This window comes from Equus przewalskii, chromosome 21 (genome assembly GCF_037783145.1).
Source record: "Equus przewalskii isolate Varuska chromosome 21, EquPr2, whole genome shotgun sequence".
Lineage (NCBI taxonomy): Eukaryota > Metazoa > Chordata > Mammalia > Perissodactyla > Equidae > Equus > Equus przewalskii.
Window position 1 is genome coordinate 38654560 of NC_091851.1, and position 19693 is coordinate 38674252.

General features: G+C 53.1%; 1 protein-coding gene across 1 annotated transcript in view; it reads left to right on the forward strand.

Annotated features, from left to right (window-relative positions):
* The window catches only part of BCAS4 (breast carcinoma amplified sequence 4), a 57152-nt gene that overhangs the window by 7754 nt on the left and 29705 nt on the right, over window positions 1–19693 (forward strand). The window contains exons 2-3 of the mRNA XM_070589456.1: window positions 6464–6535; window positions 14564–14665. Coding sequence (XP_070445557.1) covers window positions 6464–6535; window positions 14564–14665 — 174 coding nt within the window. The remainder of the gene's footprint in view (window positions 1–6463; window positions 6536–14563; window positions 14666–19693) is intronic.

The following is a 19693-nucleotide window of genomic DNA, read 5'->3' on the forward strand; positions in this document are numbered from 1 at the left end:
GCTGGCATAGTGATTGATTTAAAAAATTCCCGAGTAGTTGCCAACTTGCAAAAAGTGGGAGTTTTCACATAAAAATCCAAATGTCTGGCTTCTCTGAAAATGTTGCAACAAAAGGTACAGGTCTTCAGTAGCCCAGGGCCTGGTCTGGGCGGAATGGACCTTGTGGTTTCTAGGAGGATTTGTGTGTGTGTGTGTTGTGTGTGTGTGTGTGTGTGTGTGTGTGTGAAACAGCATTATCGGGATATAATCCACATGCTGTACAATTCTCCCATTTAGAGTGTACAATTTAATGGGTTTTTGGATATTCACAGTTTTGGATATTGCACAACCATCAGCCACAATCAATTTTATGACATTGCCAGTACCCTGAAAGGAAACCCTGTCCCCTTAGCTGTCACTCCCCCAAGCCCCCACTAATCTACTTTCTGTCTCCATAGATTTTTCTGCTCTGGACATTTCACGTATGTTTGTGTTTTAAGACACTGATAGGCCAGAGGTCTGAAGGCCCTATTCAGCCCACAGACAGGTTTGTCTGGCCGTCATAGTGGTTTTTTTTTAAGGTTTTAGGTTAGTTTTGAACTGTTTTGAACTGGGAGAGTTGCATAAATATCTGGATCACCGTTTGTCATGAACGAAGCAGGTTCGGCAGTTCCCACCTGGCTCAATCCTCTAGAGTCAAGTAGCAGCCACTCTCTTTAGATGGGACAAGGATTCTCTTGTTTGCCACAGTCCCCACCCCTCCCTGTTGTATCCCTGTCTGGATGCTGAGGGTCAGTGCCATTTATTATCCTGCTTGTGCTGCTGTGTTTCTTAGAGAAAAGTAAAAGCTCTCCATCAAAAGTAGGAAACTGAAAATAAGCAGTGTGCAGAAAACGCATCTTCCACGTGGCCCACTTCCCTGGTATTCATTTCCACCTGGCTTCTGTGTCCATTTGAGTTTGAAGATGCTAGTAGGGCCCCAGTTATAGTCGTCTCCTGTCCGGGCATAGCATCTCGCCAAGGGTAACCTAGGGGAATTACTTAATTGACCCTTCTCAGCTTCTATCTCAAGACAGGGAGTCTGAGGATCGTTTTCCCCCAATTTCCAAATGGAGAAACTGAGGCACAGAGATGGTCAGAGATGTAGTTAAGGCCGCACAGCATAAAGTGCAGGGGTGAGACTAAACAGTAGTCTAGGCCACTCTTCTCAGGCGGTGGTTCTTCCCAGAGTCCCTCCCTCTCTCCTTCCTTTCCTGTAAGGAGTATTCATGGAACGCTCTATGGGTCATCTAGCTCTGGGGAACAAACTGCCCCAAACCTAGTGGCTTCAAACAACCGTTTCATGGCCGTGACTTTGCCGAGTGTGGGGCTCCTGTGAGTCGTGCTTCTGCTCACCGGGTGTTGGCCGGGCTCGTGTGGGGCTGCCTTCAGCTGGAGAGCTGGCCGACCGGGAGGTCCGACGTGGCCTCCCTCGCGGCTGGCAGTTGGTGCTGTCGGCTGGAGCTCCCAGTCCTGCACGTGGCCTCTCTCTCTCTGGGGCCCCTCTTGCCATGTGGCCTCTCAAGTGGGATTGCCTGGACTTCACTTCCGTTGTCTTCCAAGAGAGCGAATCAGAAGCTGCAAGGTCTCTTAGGGCCCAGACCCACAGTGACAGAGCACTGCTCCCCACATATCCTATGGGTCAAAGCAAGTCGTGGACCAGCCCAGCTACAGGAGTGGGGGGAATCGATCCCAGCTCTTGATGGGCAGGGTGGCAGAGTCATATTGCAGACAGGTGTGTGGGATGGGAGAGAGTTGTGGGGCCGTCTTTGGAAACACAAGCACCTGCTGTGTGTCAGGCGTTGCTCTAGGCCCTGGGAATACAAAGGTGATTGAAAGACAATAAAACCCCTGCCCTCCAGGAGCTTTCCTTCTGGTGGGGGAAGATGACAGGAAACAAGATAACTAAAATATATATGATGTTAGATGGTGATAAAGGCTAAAGGGAGAAATAAATCAGGGCAGGACGGGGAGTGGTGGGGAAGCTACAAGGTCAGGGAAGGCCTCACCAAGGAGAGACATACAAGCAAAGCCTGGAAGGAAGTATGGGATGAGCTTTACCAGTAAAGGTAACAGCAGGTGCAAAGGCCCTGGGGTGAGGACATGGTTGGTGTGGTTGGTAGGAAGTGAGCAGTAGGCCATGAGGTCAGAGGAGGTGGAGGGTCTGGATGGCATAGGGCTGGGAGGCCTCTAATCAGTGTTTACTGGCTGAGGTGGAGGACAGGGAGACTGTTTTTTTTAATTAAGATATAATTCATGTAAAATTCATTATTTTAAAGTATACAATTCAGTGGGTTTTAGTATATTCACTATGTTGTGCAGACATCACCATGACCTAATTCCAGAACATTTCCATCTCCCAAAAAGAAAACCCATAGCCGTTAGCAGTTATTCTCTCTCCCCTCCCCTCCCATGGGGGGAGACAACCACTAATTACTTTCTGTCTCTGTGGAGTTGCCTCTTCTGGGCCTTTCACATAAAAGGAATCCTGGGACCCCTGACCTTTGGTGCCTGGCTTCTTTCACTCAGCGTAATGTTTTCAAGGATTATCCGCGAGGCAGCACGTATCAGGACGGCGTTCCTTTTTACTGCCGAACGATATTCCACTGTACGGATATACCGCTTTGTGTCTGTCCACTCATCAGTTGATGGACATTGAGTTATTTCCACTTTTTGGCTGTTAAGAATAATGTACAAGTTTTTGTAAGAATGTATGTTTTCAATTCTTTTCGATTATATTGCTAGGTCGTAGGGTAACTATGTTTAACCTTTTGAAGAACTGCCAGGCTGGTTTCCAAAGCAGCTGCACAATCTCACGCTCCCCCGGCAGGGTATGAGGGTTCCAGTTGCTCTGCATCCTTGTCAACACTTGTCATTTCCATTTTTGTGATTGTAGCCATCCTAGTGGCCGTGTAACGGTTCAGTGGAAGATTTTGAGCTGAGAAGGGCCTTGCTTTTAACAGGATCTTTCAGAGGAGGAGGTTGACGGGGAGCAGGCTACTGCAACAGTCCCAGCAAGAGAGGATGGTGCCTTCCACAGGGGGTGGTGGCGGAAGAGGTGGAGAGAAGTGGTCGGATTGGGGATACATTTTGAAGTCAGAACCAAGAGGATTTGTGTACAGATTGGACGGAACACGGGGTGAGAAAGATGGACGAGTCAAGGATGCTTCCAGTATTTGGCCTGAGCAAGTGGACTTGTTGAGTTGGAGAAGACCCTGGCGGAAGGCCTTTCTGTGCTTCTCGTGCAGGCGCTTGGTGTGCAGGGGCCGCCGCTTTTGGTGTTTTGGCGTGCCCAGCTGGGAAGCTCAGCTTGGCACTTAGGGAGAAGCGAGGGGACGTGGAGGAAGAAGGCAAATGCCGTGATGCGTGTGTGTTAACAAGTGTCCGCCCGCCGTCCCCGCCAGCCGCACCCTGAATGGCGTTCCAAGTGAGCATTTGCCTCCTCCCCTCCGAGTGGCACCGTTTACACCTGGGGAGCTACGGAGGATCCGAGGCGTGTGGACTGCAGCCTGCAGGCCTCTCGTGTCTGAGGCCGCTTAGGGGATTATCGTGAAAGAGAATTGCCCTGTGGATGGTTGTGGGCGTGAGGGGGCTGATCCCGAACGCCTCCCTGGTGGTTGGGACTGTCCCGGGCTTGTTCCTCCTTTAGCTGACCAGACAGTCAGCAAATGCTTCCTTCGCTCCCTCCTGCTTTGGGGCGCTGCCCTGGATGCCAGGAGGGCGGGTAGGAGAGAGACCATAGCTGACAGGCAGCATAAGGGACACGTTTCCCTTCCCCAGAGAGCATCCTGGTTGGTTACAGTCTTCAGTTCTGGAGTCAGAATGCTCAGGGTCGAATCCTGGCTCCTGTATTTATTAGCTGTGTGACCTTGAGCGAGTGACTTAAAGTCTCTGGTCCTCTGTTTCTTTTTTTCTTTTTTTTTTATTGAGTTATTGATAGGTTACAATCTTGTGAAATTTCAGTTGTACATTAATGTTTGTCAGTCATGTTGTAGGTGCACCACTTCACCCTTTGTGCCCACCCCCCACCCCACCTTTCCCCTGGTATCCACTAAACTGTTCTTAGTCCATAATTTTAAATTCCTCATATGAGTGGAGTCATACACAGATTATCCTTCTCTCGCTGGCTTATTTCACTTAACATAATTCTCTCAAGGTCCATCCATGTTATTGCAAATGGAATGATTTTGTTCTGTTTTGCAGCTGAGTAGTATTCCATTGTATATATGTACCACATCTTCTGTATCCATTCATCTGTTGCTGAACACTTAGGTTGCTTCCACGTCTTGGCTATTGTAAACAGTGCTGCAGTAAACATTGGGGTGCATAGGACTTTTGGGATTGCTGACTTCAAGCTCTTTGGATAAATACCCAGAGTGGGATGGCTGGATCGTATGGTAGTTCTATTTTTAATTTTTTGAGGAATCTCCATACTGTTTTCCATAGTGGCTGCATCTGGTCCTCTGTTTCTAACAAGCCTGCCCAATGGGTGTGGCGGTTCCTGTCACAGGTGCGCCAACCAAAAAGCAGAAGTTACGCCCTCGGGTTAAGGTCACGGGGCTGGCAACAGAGAAGATGGATTCGAACCTGGGACTGGCGTCCTTCCTGTGCTCGCCGGGATAGGCTGAGATGCGCTTCCCGTGTGCAGGAGCTCCAGGCCTGTCTTGGGAAGGAGGCAGCCCGTCCACCGGGGCGCGGCTTTTGTGTCCCTCCTGCAGGGGACCTTCCTAAGCATCTTTGGAGGGGGGGCCAGGCTCTTGATGCCCACCCTCTGCACTCTCCATCCCCCATCTCTGTCGCTTTCCTCTGGATCAGAAGGAACGACCCCCTTCCCGCCTCCCGCCTCAGTGGCCTCCTGGCTTCTTCTCGCTCTCTTAGTGCATTAAGGACATTCTTTACCAGGATTTCACTTTCTGGGGTGGGAGGACTTCCTGTGTGTTTGCCAGGGCCCCCTCCACTGTGGTCCCCTTCTCCCGTCCACCTCCCCCGTTCAGGCACAGAAATAGGCCCAGCTGTGAACTGAAGGTTGCAGAGTTTAAAATTGCAACTTGGTACTATTTATACTCCAGCCGGAAAGATGTTTTTTTGCTCAGTCCTTCTTGTGGCGGTGGCGCCGGCTCACGCTGCAGGCAGTGGGCTCTGGCGCTGTGTAAACACTTCTCCGGGCACAAGTGGGTGTGGGGAGCGTTCAGGTGCGGGCGTGGGTACCAGGCCTGCCCAGAAAGATCTAGCATCGCCTCCCTGGAGCACGACGGTGTGGCCTGGTGAGCCAGAGAAAGTGGTTCACTTTCTAGGAGAACTTTCTTCCTTAGATGCCTGATAATTAAGAAAAACCCAGGTATTTTATAAGTCATAAAACCAGTACATACTTGAGGGGGAAAAGGTTCAAACTAATTTTCACACAAGTGATTAAAGCAGGGATTGTAAACTGGCAGACCCTTTCGAGTTCGTGTTTTGCTTGGCCCGTGAAGCATTAAAAAAATTCTTTTTGAATTGGTGCCACTATTTAAAAATTGGGACATTTCCCATAAAGTTAGAATTTCTGGCTTCTCTTGAGAAATGGAAGGCTCTGGCAGGCCTGTGCTTCCTGACGGCTGCTGCTGGCTGGCTGCTGAGGACGGGGCGGGCACTTTTCGGGCCCACTGTGAGCCCCAGTGGCCTGCGTCTCATTACCTTACTGCCGAGCCCTGATGCATTTTGAATTTGGGACCCTTCCATGACATAAGCGTTCAGATCTCCCTTGTGAGACCCCATTGCCCATTCCTGCTCCTCAGGGCTATGTAGGCACTCTCAGGAGGGTTTCCAGATAAATCGCAGGTTGCTCAGCTAAATTTGAATTTCAGATAAATAATAACTTTTTAGTATGAGCAGTCTGCTAACTATTAGCAGTTGGGTGCATGTCATTCCCCGCCTTCCTCTGTCGACCCACGCTCAGGTCTGCTGTTGTCACAAGGATGGCTTATATTCTTCATCTTCAGCTGGCGTCTCCTCCCCAGGGGGCTTCTCAGGAGGCACCCTGCTCAGTGTCTCTATGAGGCCGTAGACTCAAACCTGCAAAGAATCCTGGCCCCACCACTTCTTAGCTGTGCGACCTTGAGCAGGTTACCTCGCCTCGCTGAGCCTCAGTTTCCTCAGCTGAACAACGGGGATGATAAGGGCAACGTTGTTATTTCCCGTTCATATTTGTTTATCTCATCGTCTCTTTTGAACGCTGCATCGCGTGGAGGGACCACGGTGGCTCTAACCCATCCTGTATCCACGGGCCTCAAGATTGCCACTCGCCCATCGCTGTTTCCAGTGAGGCTGCGAGAGGGTTTGAAAGGGAAGGAAGTCTAGAGGGAACTGGGCCGATAATCCCAAGATTTAGTTTGCTGTAGGAAAAAAAGAAGGGCGTTTGTCTCCCTGGAAACCACTTGCTAATCTGGGGGATATTGTCTCTTTCCAGGCGAAGGAGGTGGAGGAGACCATCGAGGGCATGCTGCTCAGGCTGGAGGAGTTCTGCAGCCTCGCGGACGTGGTGAGTGGCGCCTGGGGCGAGGCCGGACTCCAGGCCCTTCCTGGAGTTCTCTGGGGAGGCCATCTTGGTGGGGATTTAGCAACCAGCAGGGATGGGCAGCGGCCAGCGGGGAGGGGAACCCCGCCGCTCCCTCTCCCTCCCCCCTCTCCCCCTCTCTCTGTCCCCGTCTCCCGCTCTCTCCCTCTCTCCCCACACCAAGCCTTCCTGAGGCGGCCATCTTGATAACGCCCTTCCCCCAGATGGTTTTATTCCACCGAGGAGCCGGGCGCGGGCCACCAGGTGGCACTCTCGGCACCGATGAGGGAGCCGCTCAGCGGGGATGCGAAGACTATATTTAACTTTCCTGGCTCTGTGCAGTTCGCCAGGCAAACATGGAGACAGCAGGAAATGGCTTCAGGCCTTCAGGCCTAGGAGGAGCCTCTGGGCCAGGCCGAGGCGGGTGGCGGGCTTGAGCCCTTGGCTCCTTCCTGAGTCCTGTGCTCTCTCCCTTTTGCCTCCCACCCTGTTTTGTGGGATCAAAGCCCCTTGACTAGGGAAGAACATGGAAGATTGTACCTTAGGCCCAGAAGACAAGGTCTCCACTCTGAATTCTCTAGAAATCTCCTCTAGATCCTTGTGTCCCCAAGATTGTTGCCAAACAGCTGTGGGGCCCCCCAGGAGCAATGATGGAATTTTCTGGAAGTTCCCAAGCTTATTAAAAGCAAACAAGCAACCAGGGTCTGAGGCTTCTGCCTGGAGGCCCAAAGGGTAATGCTCCGTATTGTGAGCAGGCCCTGCCTTTCCCTGGACCGGGGGAGGCCTGCCCGGTGGTGTAGATTTGTGTTCCTGCGAAGCAAGTGTCTGGAGAGGCGTTGGGGAGAGCCCGCGGCAGTAACAGCAACGGTAACCCCGCATGTTTATTAAACACCTACTTTGTAGCAGCAACCATACAAATTGTGTTTCCCGTATCATCTCGCTTCCCCTGGAAGCGACCCAACACGATGGGCACCAGGTTGTCCCCCGCATTCAGCAGACCTTTGAGCACCTACCTGTGCCAGCCTCTGCAGCTCAGCAGAGAACGAGACAGAAACCTTCCCACGAGGACCGACCTGTGTGTGCTTCTCTCTTGAGAGCCAACTTTTTAGTTCAGATGTGGGTGCAGGTGGGAGCTGGGAGATGAGCCCCACTTTGAATGCCTGGATAGTCCTTTCTTCCTCACCAGACATTGGGCACCCTCTGCCTGGGTCCTGTGGGGAGCCTGAGGCTGCAGAGGGAGGCCGACCCCCGTCTGTTGGGGGGGCCCTGACTTGTGTACCGGTCGCTGTCACCCAGTGTTGAAGTGCCGTCGTGAGGTGTGTTCAAGGTGCAAAGGGGGCTGCAGAGGTTTTGAAAAGGGAAACAGGGTCTAGAAGGAACTGGGCTCATAATCCTAATACTTAGTTTGCTTTAAAAAAAAGAATGAAGAGCAGAGGCGTTCAGCTCTGCCTGGGAAACGGGAAAGGCTTGCAGAACAGGTGGTGATTAATTTGGAGCTTGAAGGAGGAACAGAAAGAATTCAGCTACTGGGGAGGGCGGGGGTCCAGGCAGAGGACCGGCCTGTGGGGATCAGTGTGCTGGGCGCCGTGTGGACTGCAAGGATCCACAGGCAGGGGTGGATTTGGAAGATGGTGTGGACAGCTGATCCAGAGACGTTTTTGTTCTCCAGTCCCAGGGCATCCTCCTCCTGTGAAAGGAGACCCACTGCCTGCCTGAGAGGAGGGCGTGGGGCCCGACTCAGCTTGGCTGGGCAGAGAGGGGCCCAGGCCGCCCTTGCCCTGAAAACTGCCGGGGCTTCCCACGGTGGGAACGCCCAAGACTGCAGGCAGCATCGCGAAGGTCCTCTCCGAACTCGAAGCCTGGAGATGCATTTATGCAAAGATTTTAATACTGAGGTCACACACACATGACCCACCATGAGCCCAGTCCTGCCGTCCAGCCTGCAGATGTATTGGATGTTTGTGGGAACAAAAAAGAAATTAGCTGCTGACATTTACAGAGTGTCATGCGAGAAAATCTGGATTTCTGGCTTCTCTTGGAAAAGCAAAGACCTGGCTCCCTTTAGGTGCTCTTTCCCACCTGACCAGTATCAGCAGGAGCTGCGTAGTGGCCACCCCCTGTGGACAGCGTGTGTGTTCTCCAGCCTGTCGCCATCCCCACTGCTCCCCGTGGGAGCCTCCCCAACTGCCGGGGGCATCCGTCACTTGCTCGCCTGCTCTGTGGTGGCGCGTGTGTCTCTGTACTCTGGGCCCTACTGAAAGCGGGCGAGTAAAACCAGATCAAGAGGCTCCCGTGTTTCAGGAAATGGAAGAGACTGCGCTTCCCGTCGAAGTGAAGACTGTTTCGATGTTTATAAGCAAATGAGCGTGTCTGCGTTGATAGAAGGCACCTGGTGCGATGCTGTTGGGCCCCTGGAGGCATTTTGAGCCTGCAGCCCCTGCAGCGATGCGCTGTGCTGAGGCCCTGTAGAAGATGGAGAGAAGTCCTCTTGGCCTCAACAACTGATGCTCAGCTTGCCCACGGTGTCCACACCCGGGTGTCGTGGGCTCCGCGGCACAGAGAGGGGTGTCCACCTGTCAGCCTTGTCTTGGGACCTCTTTTCTCTTGTGATCCAAGCTGGGGATAAGTGGGGACTCGGGGGGGCAGGTGTTGTCATGCCATAGACCACTGTCCCCGGGTCCCTGCTGTGGCCTTTGGACACACTAATCAAGACGGAGGTCTGAGAGGCTGGGATCCCTGCCGCGTGGTCCAGGGGGAGGCTGTTTCGTCTCTGACAGGGTCAGCCTGCCAGAAAGGAGAGTCCAGCCTCCTGTCTGATGTGTTCACTCCTCTGCCAGCCTGTCCTTGATTACTTTCTGTGACGAATTCACTACCCTGGGCCTGCGACCTGTCTTGACCTTAGATACAATGCCAGCTGTTGCCACTTCAAGCTCCGACTCTTCCCGCTTGGGGCCTTGGGCGCAGCACGTCACCTCTCTGCACCTTTATTTTCTCCTCTGTAAAATGGAGAAAATGGTTTTGATTATCTATTGCTGCATCAAATCACCCCAAAACTTAGTGGTATAAAACAGCAGCCAATTGATTGTGTGGGCCAGGACAGGGCACAGAGGCACCAGGTGGCACCTGCTGGGCCAGGGATGTTCCACTGGCTCCTTCTTGTGCTTGTCTGACATCTGGGCTGGGCGGGCTGAGGAGCTGGGGACTTTTCTTGCCTAGTTCTCTTTGCGCTAGCTTGCGCTTCCCCATAGCATGGCAGTCTGGCCTCCCAGAGCAGGCCCGCAACAGATGGGAAGTGGAGGCCGCCATGTCTCTGGAGGCGTGGGGATGGAAATTGACACAGTGTCACTTCTGTCGTGTTTTATTGGTCAAAGCCGTCACACAGCCCAGCCAGATCCGAGGGGCAGAGGACATGGACCCCAGGTCTTCATAGAAGGAAAGTAAAGGGTTTGTGACGGAGTTTAACCCACTGCAAATGGGATCCGCTCCACAGAGTTGTAGTGAGGACTCGATGAGGCAGGAACGTGTGCTTTCCATCCGCCAGAACTGCCCGAATGCAAAGATGGCCGACGCCAAGCGCACGAGGGCGTGGAGCTGCTGAAACTCCCGCGGATCTGCTGGCGGGAACGCAGAAGCTGCCACGCTTGGGAAAACGGGTGGGCCGTTCCTTATGAAGTCAGACGTGTGCTTGGCCCACATCCCGGCAATTCTGATCCTGGGTAAGTGCCCAAGAACAATGAAAACACGTGTCCACCAAGGTTCGTACACGAATGTTCACGGCAACTTTGTCCATCAGCAGGAGAAATGGGTGAAGAAATGATTGTTTACTGATACCCTGGAACTCACAGCGATCCTAAGAGTGGCCTACTGTATGTGGCAATGTGAATGACTCTCACAGAAGTGATGTTGAGTGCAAGAAGCTGGACCCAAGAACACGGTCTGGTTCCCTTAATACAAAGTTCAAAAGTGGGCAAAACTAACACACGGTGATGGAAGTGAGGTAGCGTCTGGCTTTGGGAGGGTGGTCGTGACGGGGAGGAGGCGTGAGGGAGCCTTCTGGCGCGGTGGAATGCTCTATACATTGGTCTGGGTGGTGCTTACACAGATGTGAACACACAGATGTAAATTCACCAAACTGTCCACTTAGGCCTGAGCACTTTACTGTGTGTCATTTGCACTCAATTAAAAATGACTGCTTAGCATGCGCCTGCTGTGTATTAAGTGACCCATAAACGGTAGCTTCTGAGGTCGCCGCCATCATCATGAAAGCAGAGGGCCGTGACACCAAGGAGGTTATTCACAGGAACGACTGATGAGGCCTCCCAGCTCAGCACCCTCGGGGGTTTGGGCAGCTCGTTGGGGCGCTCAGAAACCCCCCCTGGCCTCAGGCCCCCCTCTGGCGGGGAGCAGACTCTTACTTCGCTCACATAAATGGAGAAAATATCCTGTTGGCCTCGGCCCAGCAGTTGCATTTGGCATTGGCGTGTGCTCCTGGGTCAAGTGCATTTGGCTGTCCCTCCTGGGCCCTGAATCATCCTGGGCGGCCGTCTCTGCTCTGTGATAACCCCCGTGTCCGCTGCCCAGACTTCTGGGCTCTGGAGATCAGCTCTGGGGTGCGGGGAGAACAGGCTGGGGAAGGGCCTGCCGATCCTCAGGCCAGTAAACCTGGCGGGGGCTTCATCCTGGCAGAGGCTCGGAAAGCATCTGATGGCAGTCTCTCTGCTCTTCTCAGTACTGTGTGGAACGTGCAGACTCAGAGGCCTGTGACAGGATGACGTGAAGCGGCTTGAGTGTGGGAAATGAAACGTGTCGCTTTCCTTTGACTCCCCTATAACAAGAAAAGGCCCACCGTCGCCATGGACACCATGTTGGGGAGACTCTAGGGGGTGGTGGGGACTATGGTTAAGCAAAGTGGGCAGCTGTCACTTAGCTCTGGCTGGTTGTTGCCATGTGGAACATGAGCTCAATGTGGCCAGGCCTTCTGATTTTTCACAAGAAGCCGTAAATCTGGGTTTCTAAGGGAAATATCCTTAATTTTAGATCTTGGCACCTAACTTGGTTGTGATGTCGAGCTTTTTTTTTTAGACATGAGGCAGGCTGGCTCTGCATGGGCCCAAAAGAACATGTCTACAGACCTGGTGTTAGGGGGTGGCCTCAGACCAACCTGCACTTGAATCCTCCGTCTCCTGCGTTGTGGCTTTGTGACCTTGGGCCCACTCATTTAGTTTCTCTGTTTTTTTCGGTTTCATCCCCTATAAAATAAGGTTGAAGGTAAAATAGTGTCTCCATCTCGGAGGCTGTTCCCAGCACGTGGCGAACTTTCCTGGCGTCTTGGTACCGTGATCCTCTTGACCCAGCCTGTGTTCAACACCCTCAAGTCTGCCCCTATCGTTCCCAGCCCGTGGGGGAACCAAGAAAAAGGCCTGAGGGTCTTTCAGACCCCAAAGATGACTCTCTGCTTTTCCCCCAAATATGTGCAGCCTGCCTTCCAGGCAGGCGTGGAGGCCCCACTGCCTACGATTTCAGTTTGTGGAGAAGCATCTTCAGAGAAGCGCTTTCTCGCTTGGCCCATGGACCCTCTCTGTTCCTCCCGTTCCTGCGGACTTAGAGGAAAGCGGGCTAGCGCTCCGGGCCTCTCCTCTCCACAGCGTTCCCTGTGCGCCTCCAGGTTGCTGACCCTCCTGATTCTCACTTGTTCTCTCCCTGTTTGTTTCTCTAGAAATTAACAGACAGAAGAGGTTTGTGTTCAATCCACTGCGTTCTGACCTTGCCATGAATTATCTGCTCTCTCTTGCATCATGGCGATTTCTCCTGGGTTAGCCTTGTGGAGGGATGGGTGTCCCTCTAGACATTTGTCCTTGGGGAGACAAGGATATTGAGGACTTTTTCCTATTGCAAGTAACAGATGCAGGTGCCTGCAGGAGCCAGGCAGGATCTGGACAGGGGTGAGACGCTAGGGAGGGGTGGTGACTATGGAAACTGGAGAGCTCCTGCCCCATCTGGAGGGAGCCATGTCCACTCCCAGGATCCGAACTGGCGAAACCCTGGGCCGCAGAAGTGGAGTGCATCAACTTAACCACTCGGCCACAGGGCCAGCCCCCAAAAACTTTTTTTTTTTGAGGAAGATTAGATGAGCTAACATCTGCTGCCAATCCTCCTCTTTTTGCTGAGGAAGACTGGCCCTGAGCTCACATCTGTACCCATCCTCTTCTATTTTATGTGGGACACCTGCCACAGCATGGCTTGACAAGCAGTGTGTAGGTCCACGCCCAGTATCTGAACCAGTGAACCCTGGGCTGCCGAAGCAGAACGTGCAAACTTAACTGCTGAGCCCCCAGGCCAGCCCCCAAAACATTTTTAAAATTAAAATTTTGTGCTGAGTTGTCACCCTGTGTTAGTTACCTACTGCTGTATGACACGTTATGCCCAAACTTAGTGACTTAGACAGTCTCTTATCTGACAGGGTCTGTACGTCGGGAGTCTGGGTGCAGCCTCTCTGGGTCCTGCGGCTCAAGGGCTGTCACAGGCCGCTGTCAAGGGTTGTCCGGGGCCACGGTCATCTCAGGCCTCGACTGGGGCAGCATTGCGTCCAGGCCAAGTCAGCGGTTGTGGGTACGATTCAGGTCCTCACTGGCTGTTGGCTGGAGGCTGCCCTCAGTTCCCAGCCACGTGGGCCTCTCCATCATGGCCACTTGCTTCATCAGCGTTAGCAAAGAGGGCACGTGATAAAGAAGACGTGGGGAGAGAGCCTGCGCGAGCGAGCCAGCAAGAGAGAGCGCCAGCAAGCTCGAGTCGTTTGTAGCCTAGTCCCAAGATTGACGTCTCTCCTTTGGCTGACTCCCCTTCATTAGCAGTGGGTTGCTGGGACCAGCCCACCGTCTAGGGGACGGGCTCACACAGGGTGTGAATACCAGGAGGCGAGGATCCCTGGGGACCGCGTCAGAAGCTGCCTGCACACGCCATGCCACACGCTGCTAAAGGTTCCTTCCTCACAGCATTCCAAGGAAGGAAGGACTATCGTCATCACTTCACTGTCCAGAAAAGCCCAGGAGGGCTCAGAGAGGTGTGGTTGCTTGCCCAAGGTCACACCGTTCATGGTGGGTAGAGCTAAATTCAGACTCCAGTCTGAGTCATGAGTCCAGCTCCTCATGTGCCCACTGGGGTTTCTCTGGCTGTCCCCAGACCCCCCTCCAGCGTGGCGTTGGAGCTTAGCTGAAAACGCAGATTCCCAGCAGACCTCAAGCTAAACCAAACACGCAGGGGCCTGGGACCAGCATTTGACTGGCTTCCCTCAGGAGACTCAGAGGTCCCCTGGGATCAGTGCGCAGCTGCCCTCTGCACGGGGGCAGATGGGGTCTCCCTCCTACACACACGCCGGAGGCTTCGGCTCAGTCCCTCGGCTCCGAGCGAGAACGGAGGCCTGAGTCCCGTTTCAGTGATCGATGGACAGAGGCAGCTTCACAAAGTTCCTAGTCAGTCGCTTTGGGGGCCCTTCCAAGCAAAAGACATTGAAAATTAAATGAGATGGTGCGTGGGAAATGCTTCGTCCAGTGTCTGCGTGGAGGAGGCACTGCTGATCCGTGAGAGTGGTGGTTTTCGTCAACATTATTAATGAATGTTAATGATTATTGTTAACTCATTAGTATTATTTCCAGTGCAATGAAAACTTGACTTATCTCGACTTCGGTTTGGAGAAGAGATTTTGATTCTTTTCGTTTGCTCTGGTTTGGTGGTTTAGAAAATGAAGATACTTAGTTTGGGACTGGTATTGTTGGGTTTTGGGGCGAGGACAATTTGCGGTTCAGGAACTAATACCTGGATGGGTCTGTGTCCTGAGAGGCGGTGAGCTTGGTCCCCACCTGGGACTCTGCCTTGTTCCTGGGCCCGTCCTTGCACAGGATGCCGCTCACTGTGTCGGCTACCAGCGAGGTCTCTGCAGACCCTGGCCGACCAGAGGCCAGGGGGAGGATGCGGTGACATGGCAGAGGGCCTGATGAATTGTTTTGTTCCTTGCAGATCAGGAGCGACACTTCCCAGATCTTGGAGGAAAGCATCCCACTCCTTAAGGCCAAGGTGACGGAAATGCGTGGCGTCTACGCCAAGGTGGACCAGCTGGAGGTGTGTCCAGGAGAATAAGCTTCCCCTGTGAGACCTGTGGACTCATTCTGGCTCTTTTGGCCTCTCTTCCAAGATGCTGATCTGGCCTTGAGAGTGTCGGGTGTTAGACCCATTGCAGGGGGGTAGTGACAAAAAGGGGTCTACGCTTACATGGTATTTAAAAAAATACAAAAAGTATGAATTTGTATAAAGTACTCCATTGAAAAATAGAGATACTTTATATTAAAATCTGAATTTTAAGCTGCTTTTTGAAATTCAGAAGCTTTGATAACCCTGGGCCCACATCTCTTTAAGTACTTTAATCTGTTTATTTTTCAAGGTATAAATACATTAAGTCCAGATGTCTTAAATGTATAGTTGAGTGAATTTTTACATATGGAAACTCCCATGAGAAGATGGCCCAAGTTAAGAAATAGAGCATCTCCAACCCCTGGGCTGTATTCTTATAGCACTGGTGGCAGCTGCTCCTCAGATGAGGCACGCGTTTTCCTGCTCACCACAGTCCCCACTGAGCCCTATTGCCTCACTGCTGACTTATCTCACTCATCGTTTACTTGGTGGGCACTGGGCCAAGCTATAGAGTATCTTGTTTTTCCCTTTGCTGCGCTGCAAATTTGGTACCCTCACTACCCCATCTCCCAGAGGAGGAACATAAACTCCAAGAGGTAAGCCACTTCCCCAGAGTCACAGAGTCCCATGAAGCTGGGACTTCAACTTGCATTCACTGGAACCCAAGCTCTTAATCAAACTGGGGCCCTCACCTTGGGGTCCTGGCTCCTTGCGCAGGGGAAGCCCGGGAGGCTGGGGGGAGCTTGCGGTTTAATAGTCGTCACCCGGACAGAGGGGACTGGGCCCCTTCAAGCTGCAGAGGAAGGGAGCGTGGCAGTCAGCACCGGAGTTAGCAGAGAATTAACATTCTTGTCAGCCGAGAATGAGACAGGAATATAATTAAAACTTTGCCCTTGGAATAGCTGATTCATTTGAATTTTATTCCACACGTTTGAAAGAGGAAGGAAAGTGGGAAGATTTGCAGCCCCAGTTCCAGCCGTGCCTTGCTGGCCCAGCTCTCAAGTTTTCTCCAGCATTCAGTCCACTAACATTTACTGAGGGCCTACTGTGTGCCGCTGCGGGGCGCTCACAGTGAGACGGACAGTCCATGGCCATATTCCGGCAGGAGAGACACGACAGCAGACGTTACCATAGTAGTTTCCTGGGGCCACTGTAACAAATTACCACAAATGTGTGGCTTAAAACAACACGACTTTATTATCTTACAGCTCTTGAGATCGGAGGTTAAAAATGTGTCTAATAGACTAAAGTTGGTGTCGGCAGGGCTGACTCTGCAGGAGCATCCAGACTGGAGGCTCTGGGGGAATCGGGTCCTTGGCTCTTCCAGCTTCTAATGGCTGCCTGCGTGTCTCTGCTCGTGGCCCCTTCCTCCCTCTGCAGAGCCCACAGCGTAGCCTCCTCCCGCCTCTCTCCTGCTCCGATACTCCTGCTTCCCTCTTATGAGGACCCTGTGAGGACACTGGGCCCACCCGGATCCTCCAGGATCATCTCCCCGTTTCATGTGATTCCCCCTTGATCACATCTGCAAATCTTTTTTGTCGTGTCAGGTAACGTAGGCACAGGTTCTGGGAATGAGGATGTGGACATCTTGGGGCCATTATTCTGTTGGCCACGGTTACCAAGGGTGAGGTGAGCGCTCTGGAGGAAAGGAGCGACCAAGGGGTGGGATCCGCAGGCCCCTGGAGGATGTGTGGAAGGAACAGTGTGGGGTGGGGAGGGGTGGGCAGGGGCACAGCTCAGGCAGAGGCTCAGAGGAGGGAAGGATCTCAGCTCTGGGGCAGCAAGAAGATGGGGACGCTGGAAGGATCCTGGGATGGCCAGATTACGGGGACATGACCAGAGCAGGGCTGGAGAAAACGGGCCTCAGGCCTTGCGATCCACGGTCAGGATTTCGGCCTTTATCCTGAGGAATGGGGAGCCGCTGAAGAGACAGGCGAGCTCAGTGGTCAGGAGCTTACGCTCCAGAGCAGGCGTCCCAGCCTGGGTGCTGATGACACTTGGGGCCAGGAATTCTCCGTTGTGGGGCTGTCCTGTGCATTGTGGGACATTTCGCACCGTCCCTGGCCTCTGCTCACGAGATGCCAGTAGCGTCCCCCCAGTTGTGACAACCAGAATGTCTCTAGATGTTGCCAACTTGCTCCTGGTTGGGAACCTCTGCCCTAGATTCCTGCTGCCTGGGTTCAAATCCTGGTCCCCAGCGGGGAGGGGGCTGAGCAGCGACACTGTCAGCTCGACCCACACATGTCCCAAGACGCGTGCACGCGCGCGCACACACACACACGCGCGCGCGCGTGCACGCAGTGACCGTGGCTCCCTCTGTGGAGTGTGTTTACCCCCGGACAGTCTGAGCCTTCATTTCCCTATAATGTGGGCTAACAACTGTCAGCTTCTTGAAGGCAAATCTTATCAATATTTCCTCGACAAAGATTTGTGGAAGGCTCACTCTGGGCTACGCTGAGATGGGTGCTGGGGACACAGCTGGTGGGAGACTCCTGGTCCCCTGCTAGTGGCATGTGAGGGTCCTGGATGAGGAAGTGGGCCGGATGAGACAGGCTGGCTGTGTGCCCACCTACCATGGGGGTGCTGCCCAGACCCAGAACAGACACAGCTCCCGGGGAATGACCTTTACACTAAGGCCTGGAGGATGGAGGAGTGAGCCTGGGGACGGGGCAGCTTGTGCAAAGGCCCAGCGGCTGGACAGAGCAAGGCCGCTCAGGCAGTTGTGGGTGAGTGCAGAGCTCAAGGTCAGGGGTGAGGCTGGAGTGGTGGGCACAGACTGACCGTGTAGGGCCAAGTTGTGGAGTTTGGACCCTGTTTTGAGAATGACAGGACCCCTCAAAGGGATTACAGTTAGTATACTTCCCCTCGCCCCTGAGAAAGGCCAGAATGATTCTTTTTAAAGTGTTCCATTCAGAAGTTCTTAGTATATTTACAAGGTTGTGCAGTCATCACCAATGCCTGATTTCAGGACATTTTCATCACCCCCTAAAACAAACACCGTATCCATTAGCAGTCATCCCGTACCGCCCCCCGCCCCGCAGCCGTGAGCCTGCTTTCTCCCTCTCTGGTGCCTGCTCTGGATGGGGCGGATGAGTGGAGCCGTCCAGTACGTGGCCTATGGTGTCTGGTTTATTTCACCTAGCGTGAAGTTTTCAAGGTTCATCCATGTGGTAGCACATGTCAGAACCTCGTTTCTTTTTACGGCTGAATAATATTTTATTGTATGCATGAATATACAGTATTCATCAGTTGATGAATATTTGGATTTTTTCCACTCTTTGGCTGTTATGAATAGTGCTGCTGTGAACATTCATGTCCCAGCCTTTGTGGGGACGTATGTCTTCATGTCTCTTGGGTGATCCCTAGGAGTGGATAACCGGGTCGTATGGTAACCCTTTTCAGGAACTGCCAAACTATTTTCCAAAGCGACTACACCATTTTACATTCTGCCAGCAGTTATTCTAAGCTTTAGATGGAGATTACAAACTCAGGTGCCAACAGGCTCCAGGACTGTGCTGGGTGACCGGGTGTTAAGAGCAACTCCTGGGCCCCCTCCCCCATTACTTCTAATAGCTGGAGCTGAGAAGCACCTGTCCCCTTCAGTGGGGACAAAGCCCCAGGCTGCCACAGTCCCCACTCTGCCCCAGAGACTCCCCAACATTGAGGCTGAGTGCATTTGCCTTGTATCAGCCTCTCCCCCCGCCCCACCGGGCTGTTGCTTTCCTTCGAGTAGAGGAGTATTTCTCTGTAACTGGGTCTCTATTAAAAGGAGGAAAAACTCAGTCCACGAGGGCCGTGGAGTTTGAGACCAATGGGAGAATACTTATTTCCCACCTTGCAGTGTGTGACATTAGAACAAGGAAACTTAGGACCCGATGAGGACTGACGTTGTCCCGGGACGGATGGATCTCAGGGCCAGATGGCCTGGGCCTCAGACTTGCCCCCTGGGGAACTCTCTGCCCTCTTAGAGTCAGTGTCCTCCTCTGTAAGTTGGGACTATGCCGTCCGTCCCTCGGAGAGTGGTCAGCAGGGGGTCAGGCCAGCACGGGCACGTTGGGCTCAGCAGGGACAGGCGGTGAGTGTGGTGGTTGTTGCCCCAAGGCCGAGACGCAGACTGTGCAATGGATGCTCGCCACTCTGCCCCACCAGCCGGGCTCCCAGGGTGTCTGAGGTGTTGGGGGCTTTCAGGGAGCCCAAGACCCTCCTGCTCTCAGATCAGTGTGACCCGCCAGGCAGGGGCTTGGGATCCAGGGGGTGACTTTTCAGGCTAGAACCTGGCCCTTTCTCAGTTTTAATAATAAATGTCATCACTTACTGAGCACCTGCTACGAGCCAGAGACTGTAAGTGCTTCGCCCTCACAGCAGCTCCAGGAGGCTGGGCCCCTTATTAGTCCCATTTTACACAAAAGCAGCCGAGGCACAGAGAGGTGGAGTGATTTGCCCGAGGTCACACAGCTAGGAAGCGGTAGAGCTGGGGTTGAAATGTCTGCTCCTGACCGCTCCTCACTGCTGAACGCTGGCTCTCCGGACGGGTCCTGCTCTGACGCGGGGCCTTTGCCAGAAGTGTTCAGATACCCAGTACTTACAACTATATTTTAAAAGAGCTGGGGAGCCAGCCCTGTGGCCAAGTGGTTAAGTTCACACGCTCCGCTTCGGCGGCCCAGGGTTTCACTGGTTTGGATCCTGGGCGTGGACATGGCGCCGCTCATCAGGCCATGCTGAGGCGGCATCCCACATGCCACAACTAGAAGGACCCACAACTAAAATATGCAACTATATACTGGGGGGATTTGGGGAGAAAAAGCAGGAAAAAAAAAACGAGATTGGCAACAGTTGTTAGCTCAGGTGCCAATCTTTAAAAGAGCTGGGGTTTCCTTTCTCTTTCCTCCCTCCCTTCCGTCCCTCCCTCCTGATAATAAGAGTAGTACATTTTCACTGTAGAGAAAAATATATAGAAGT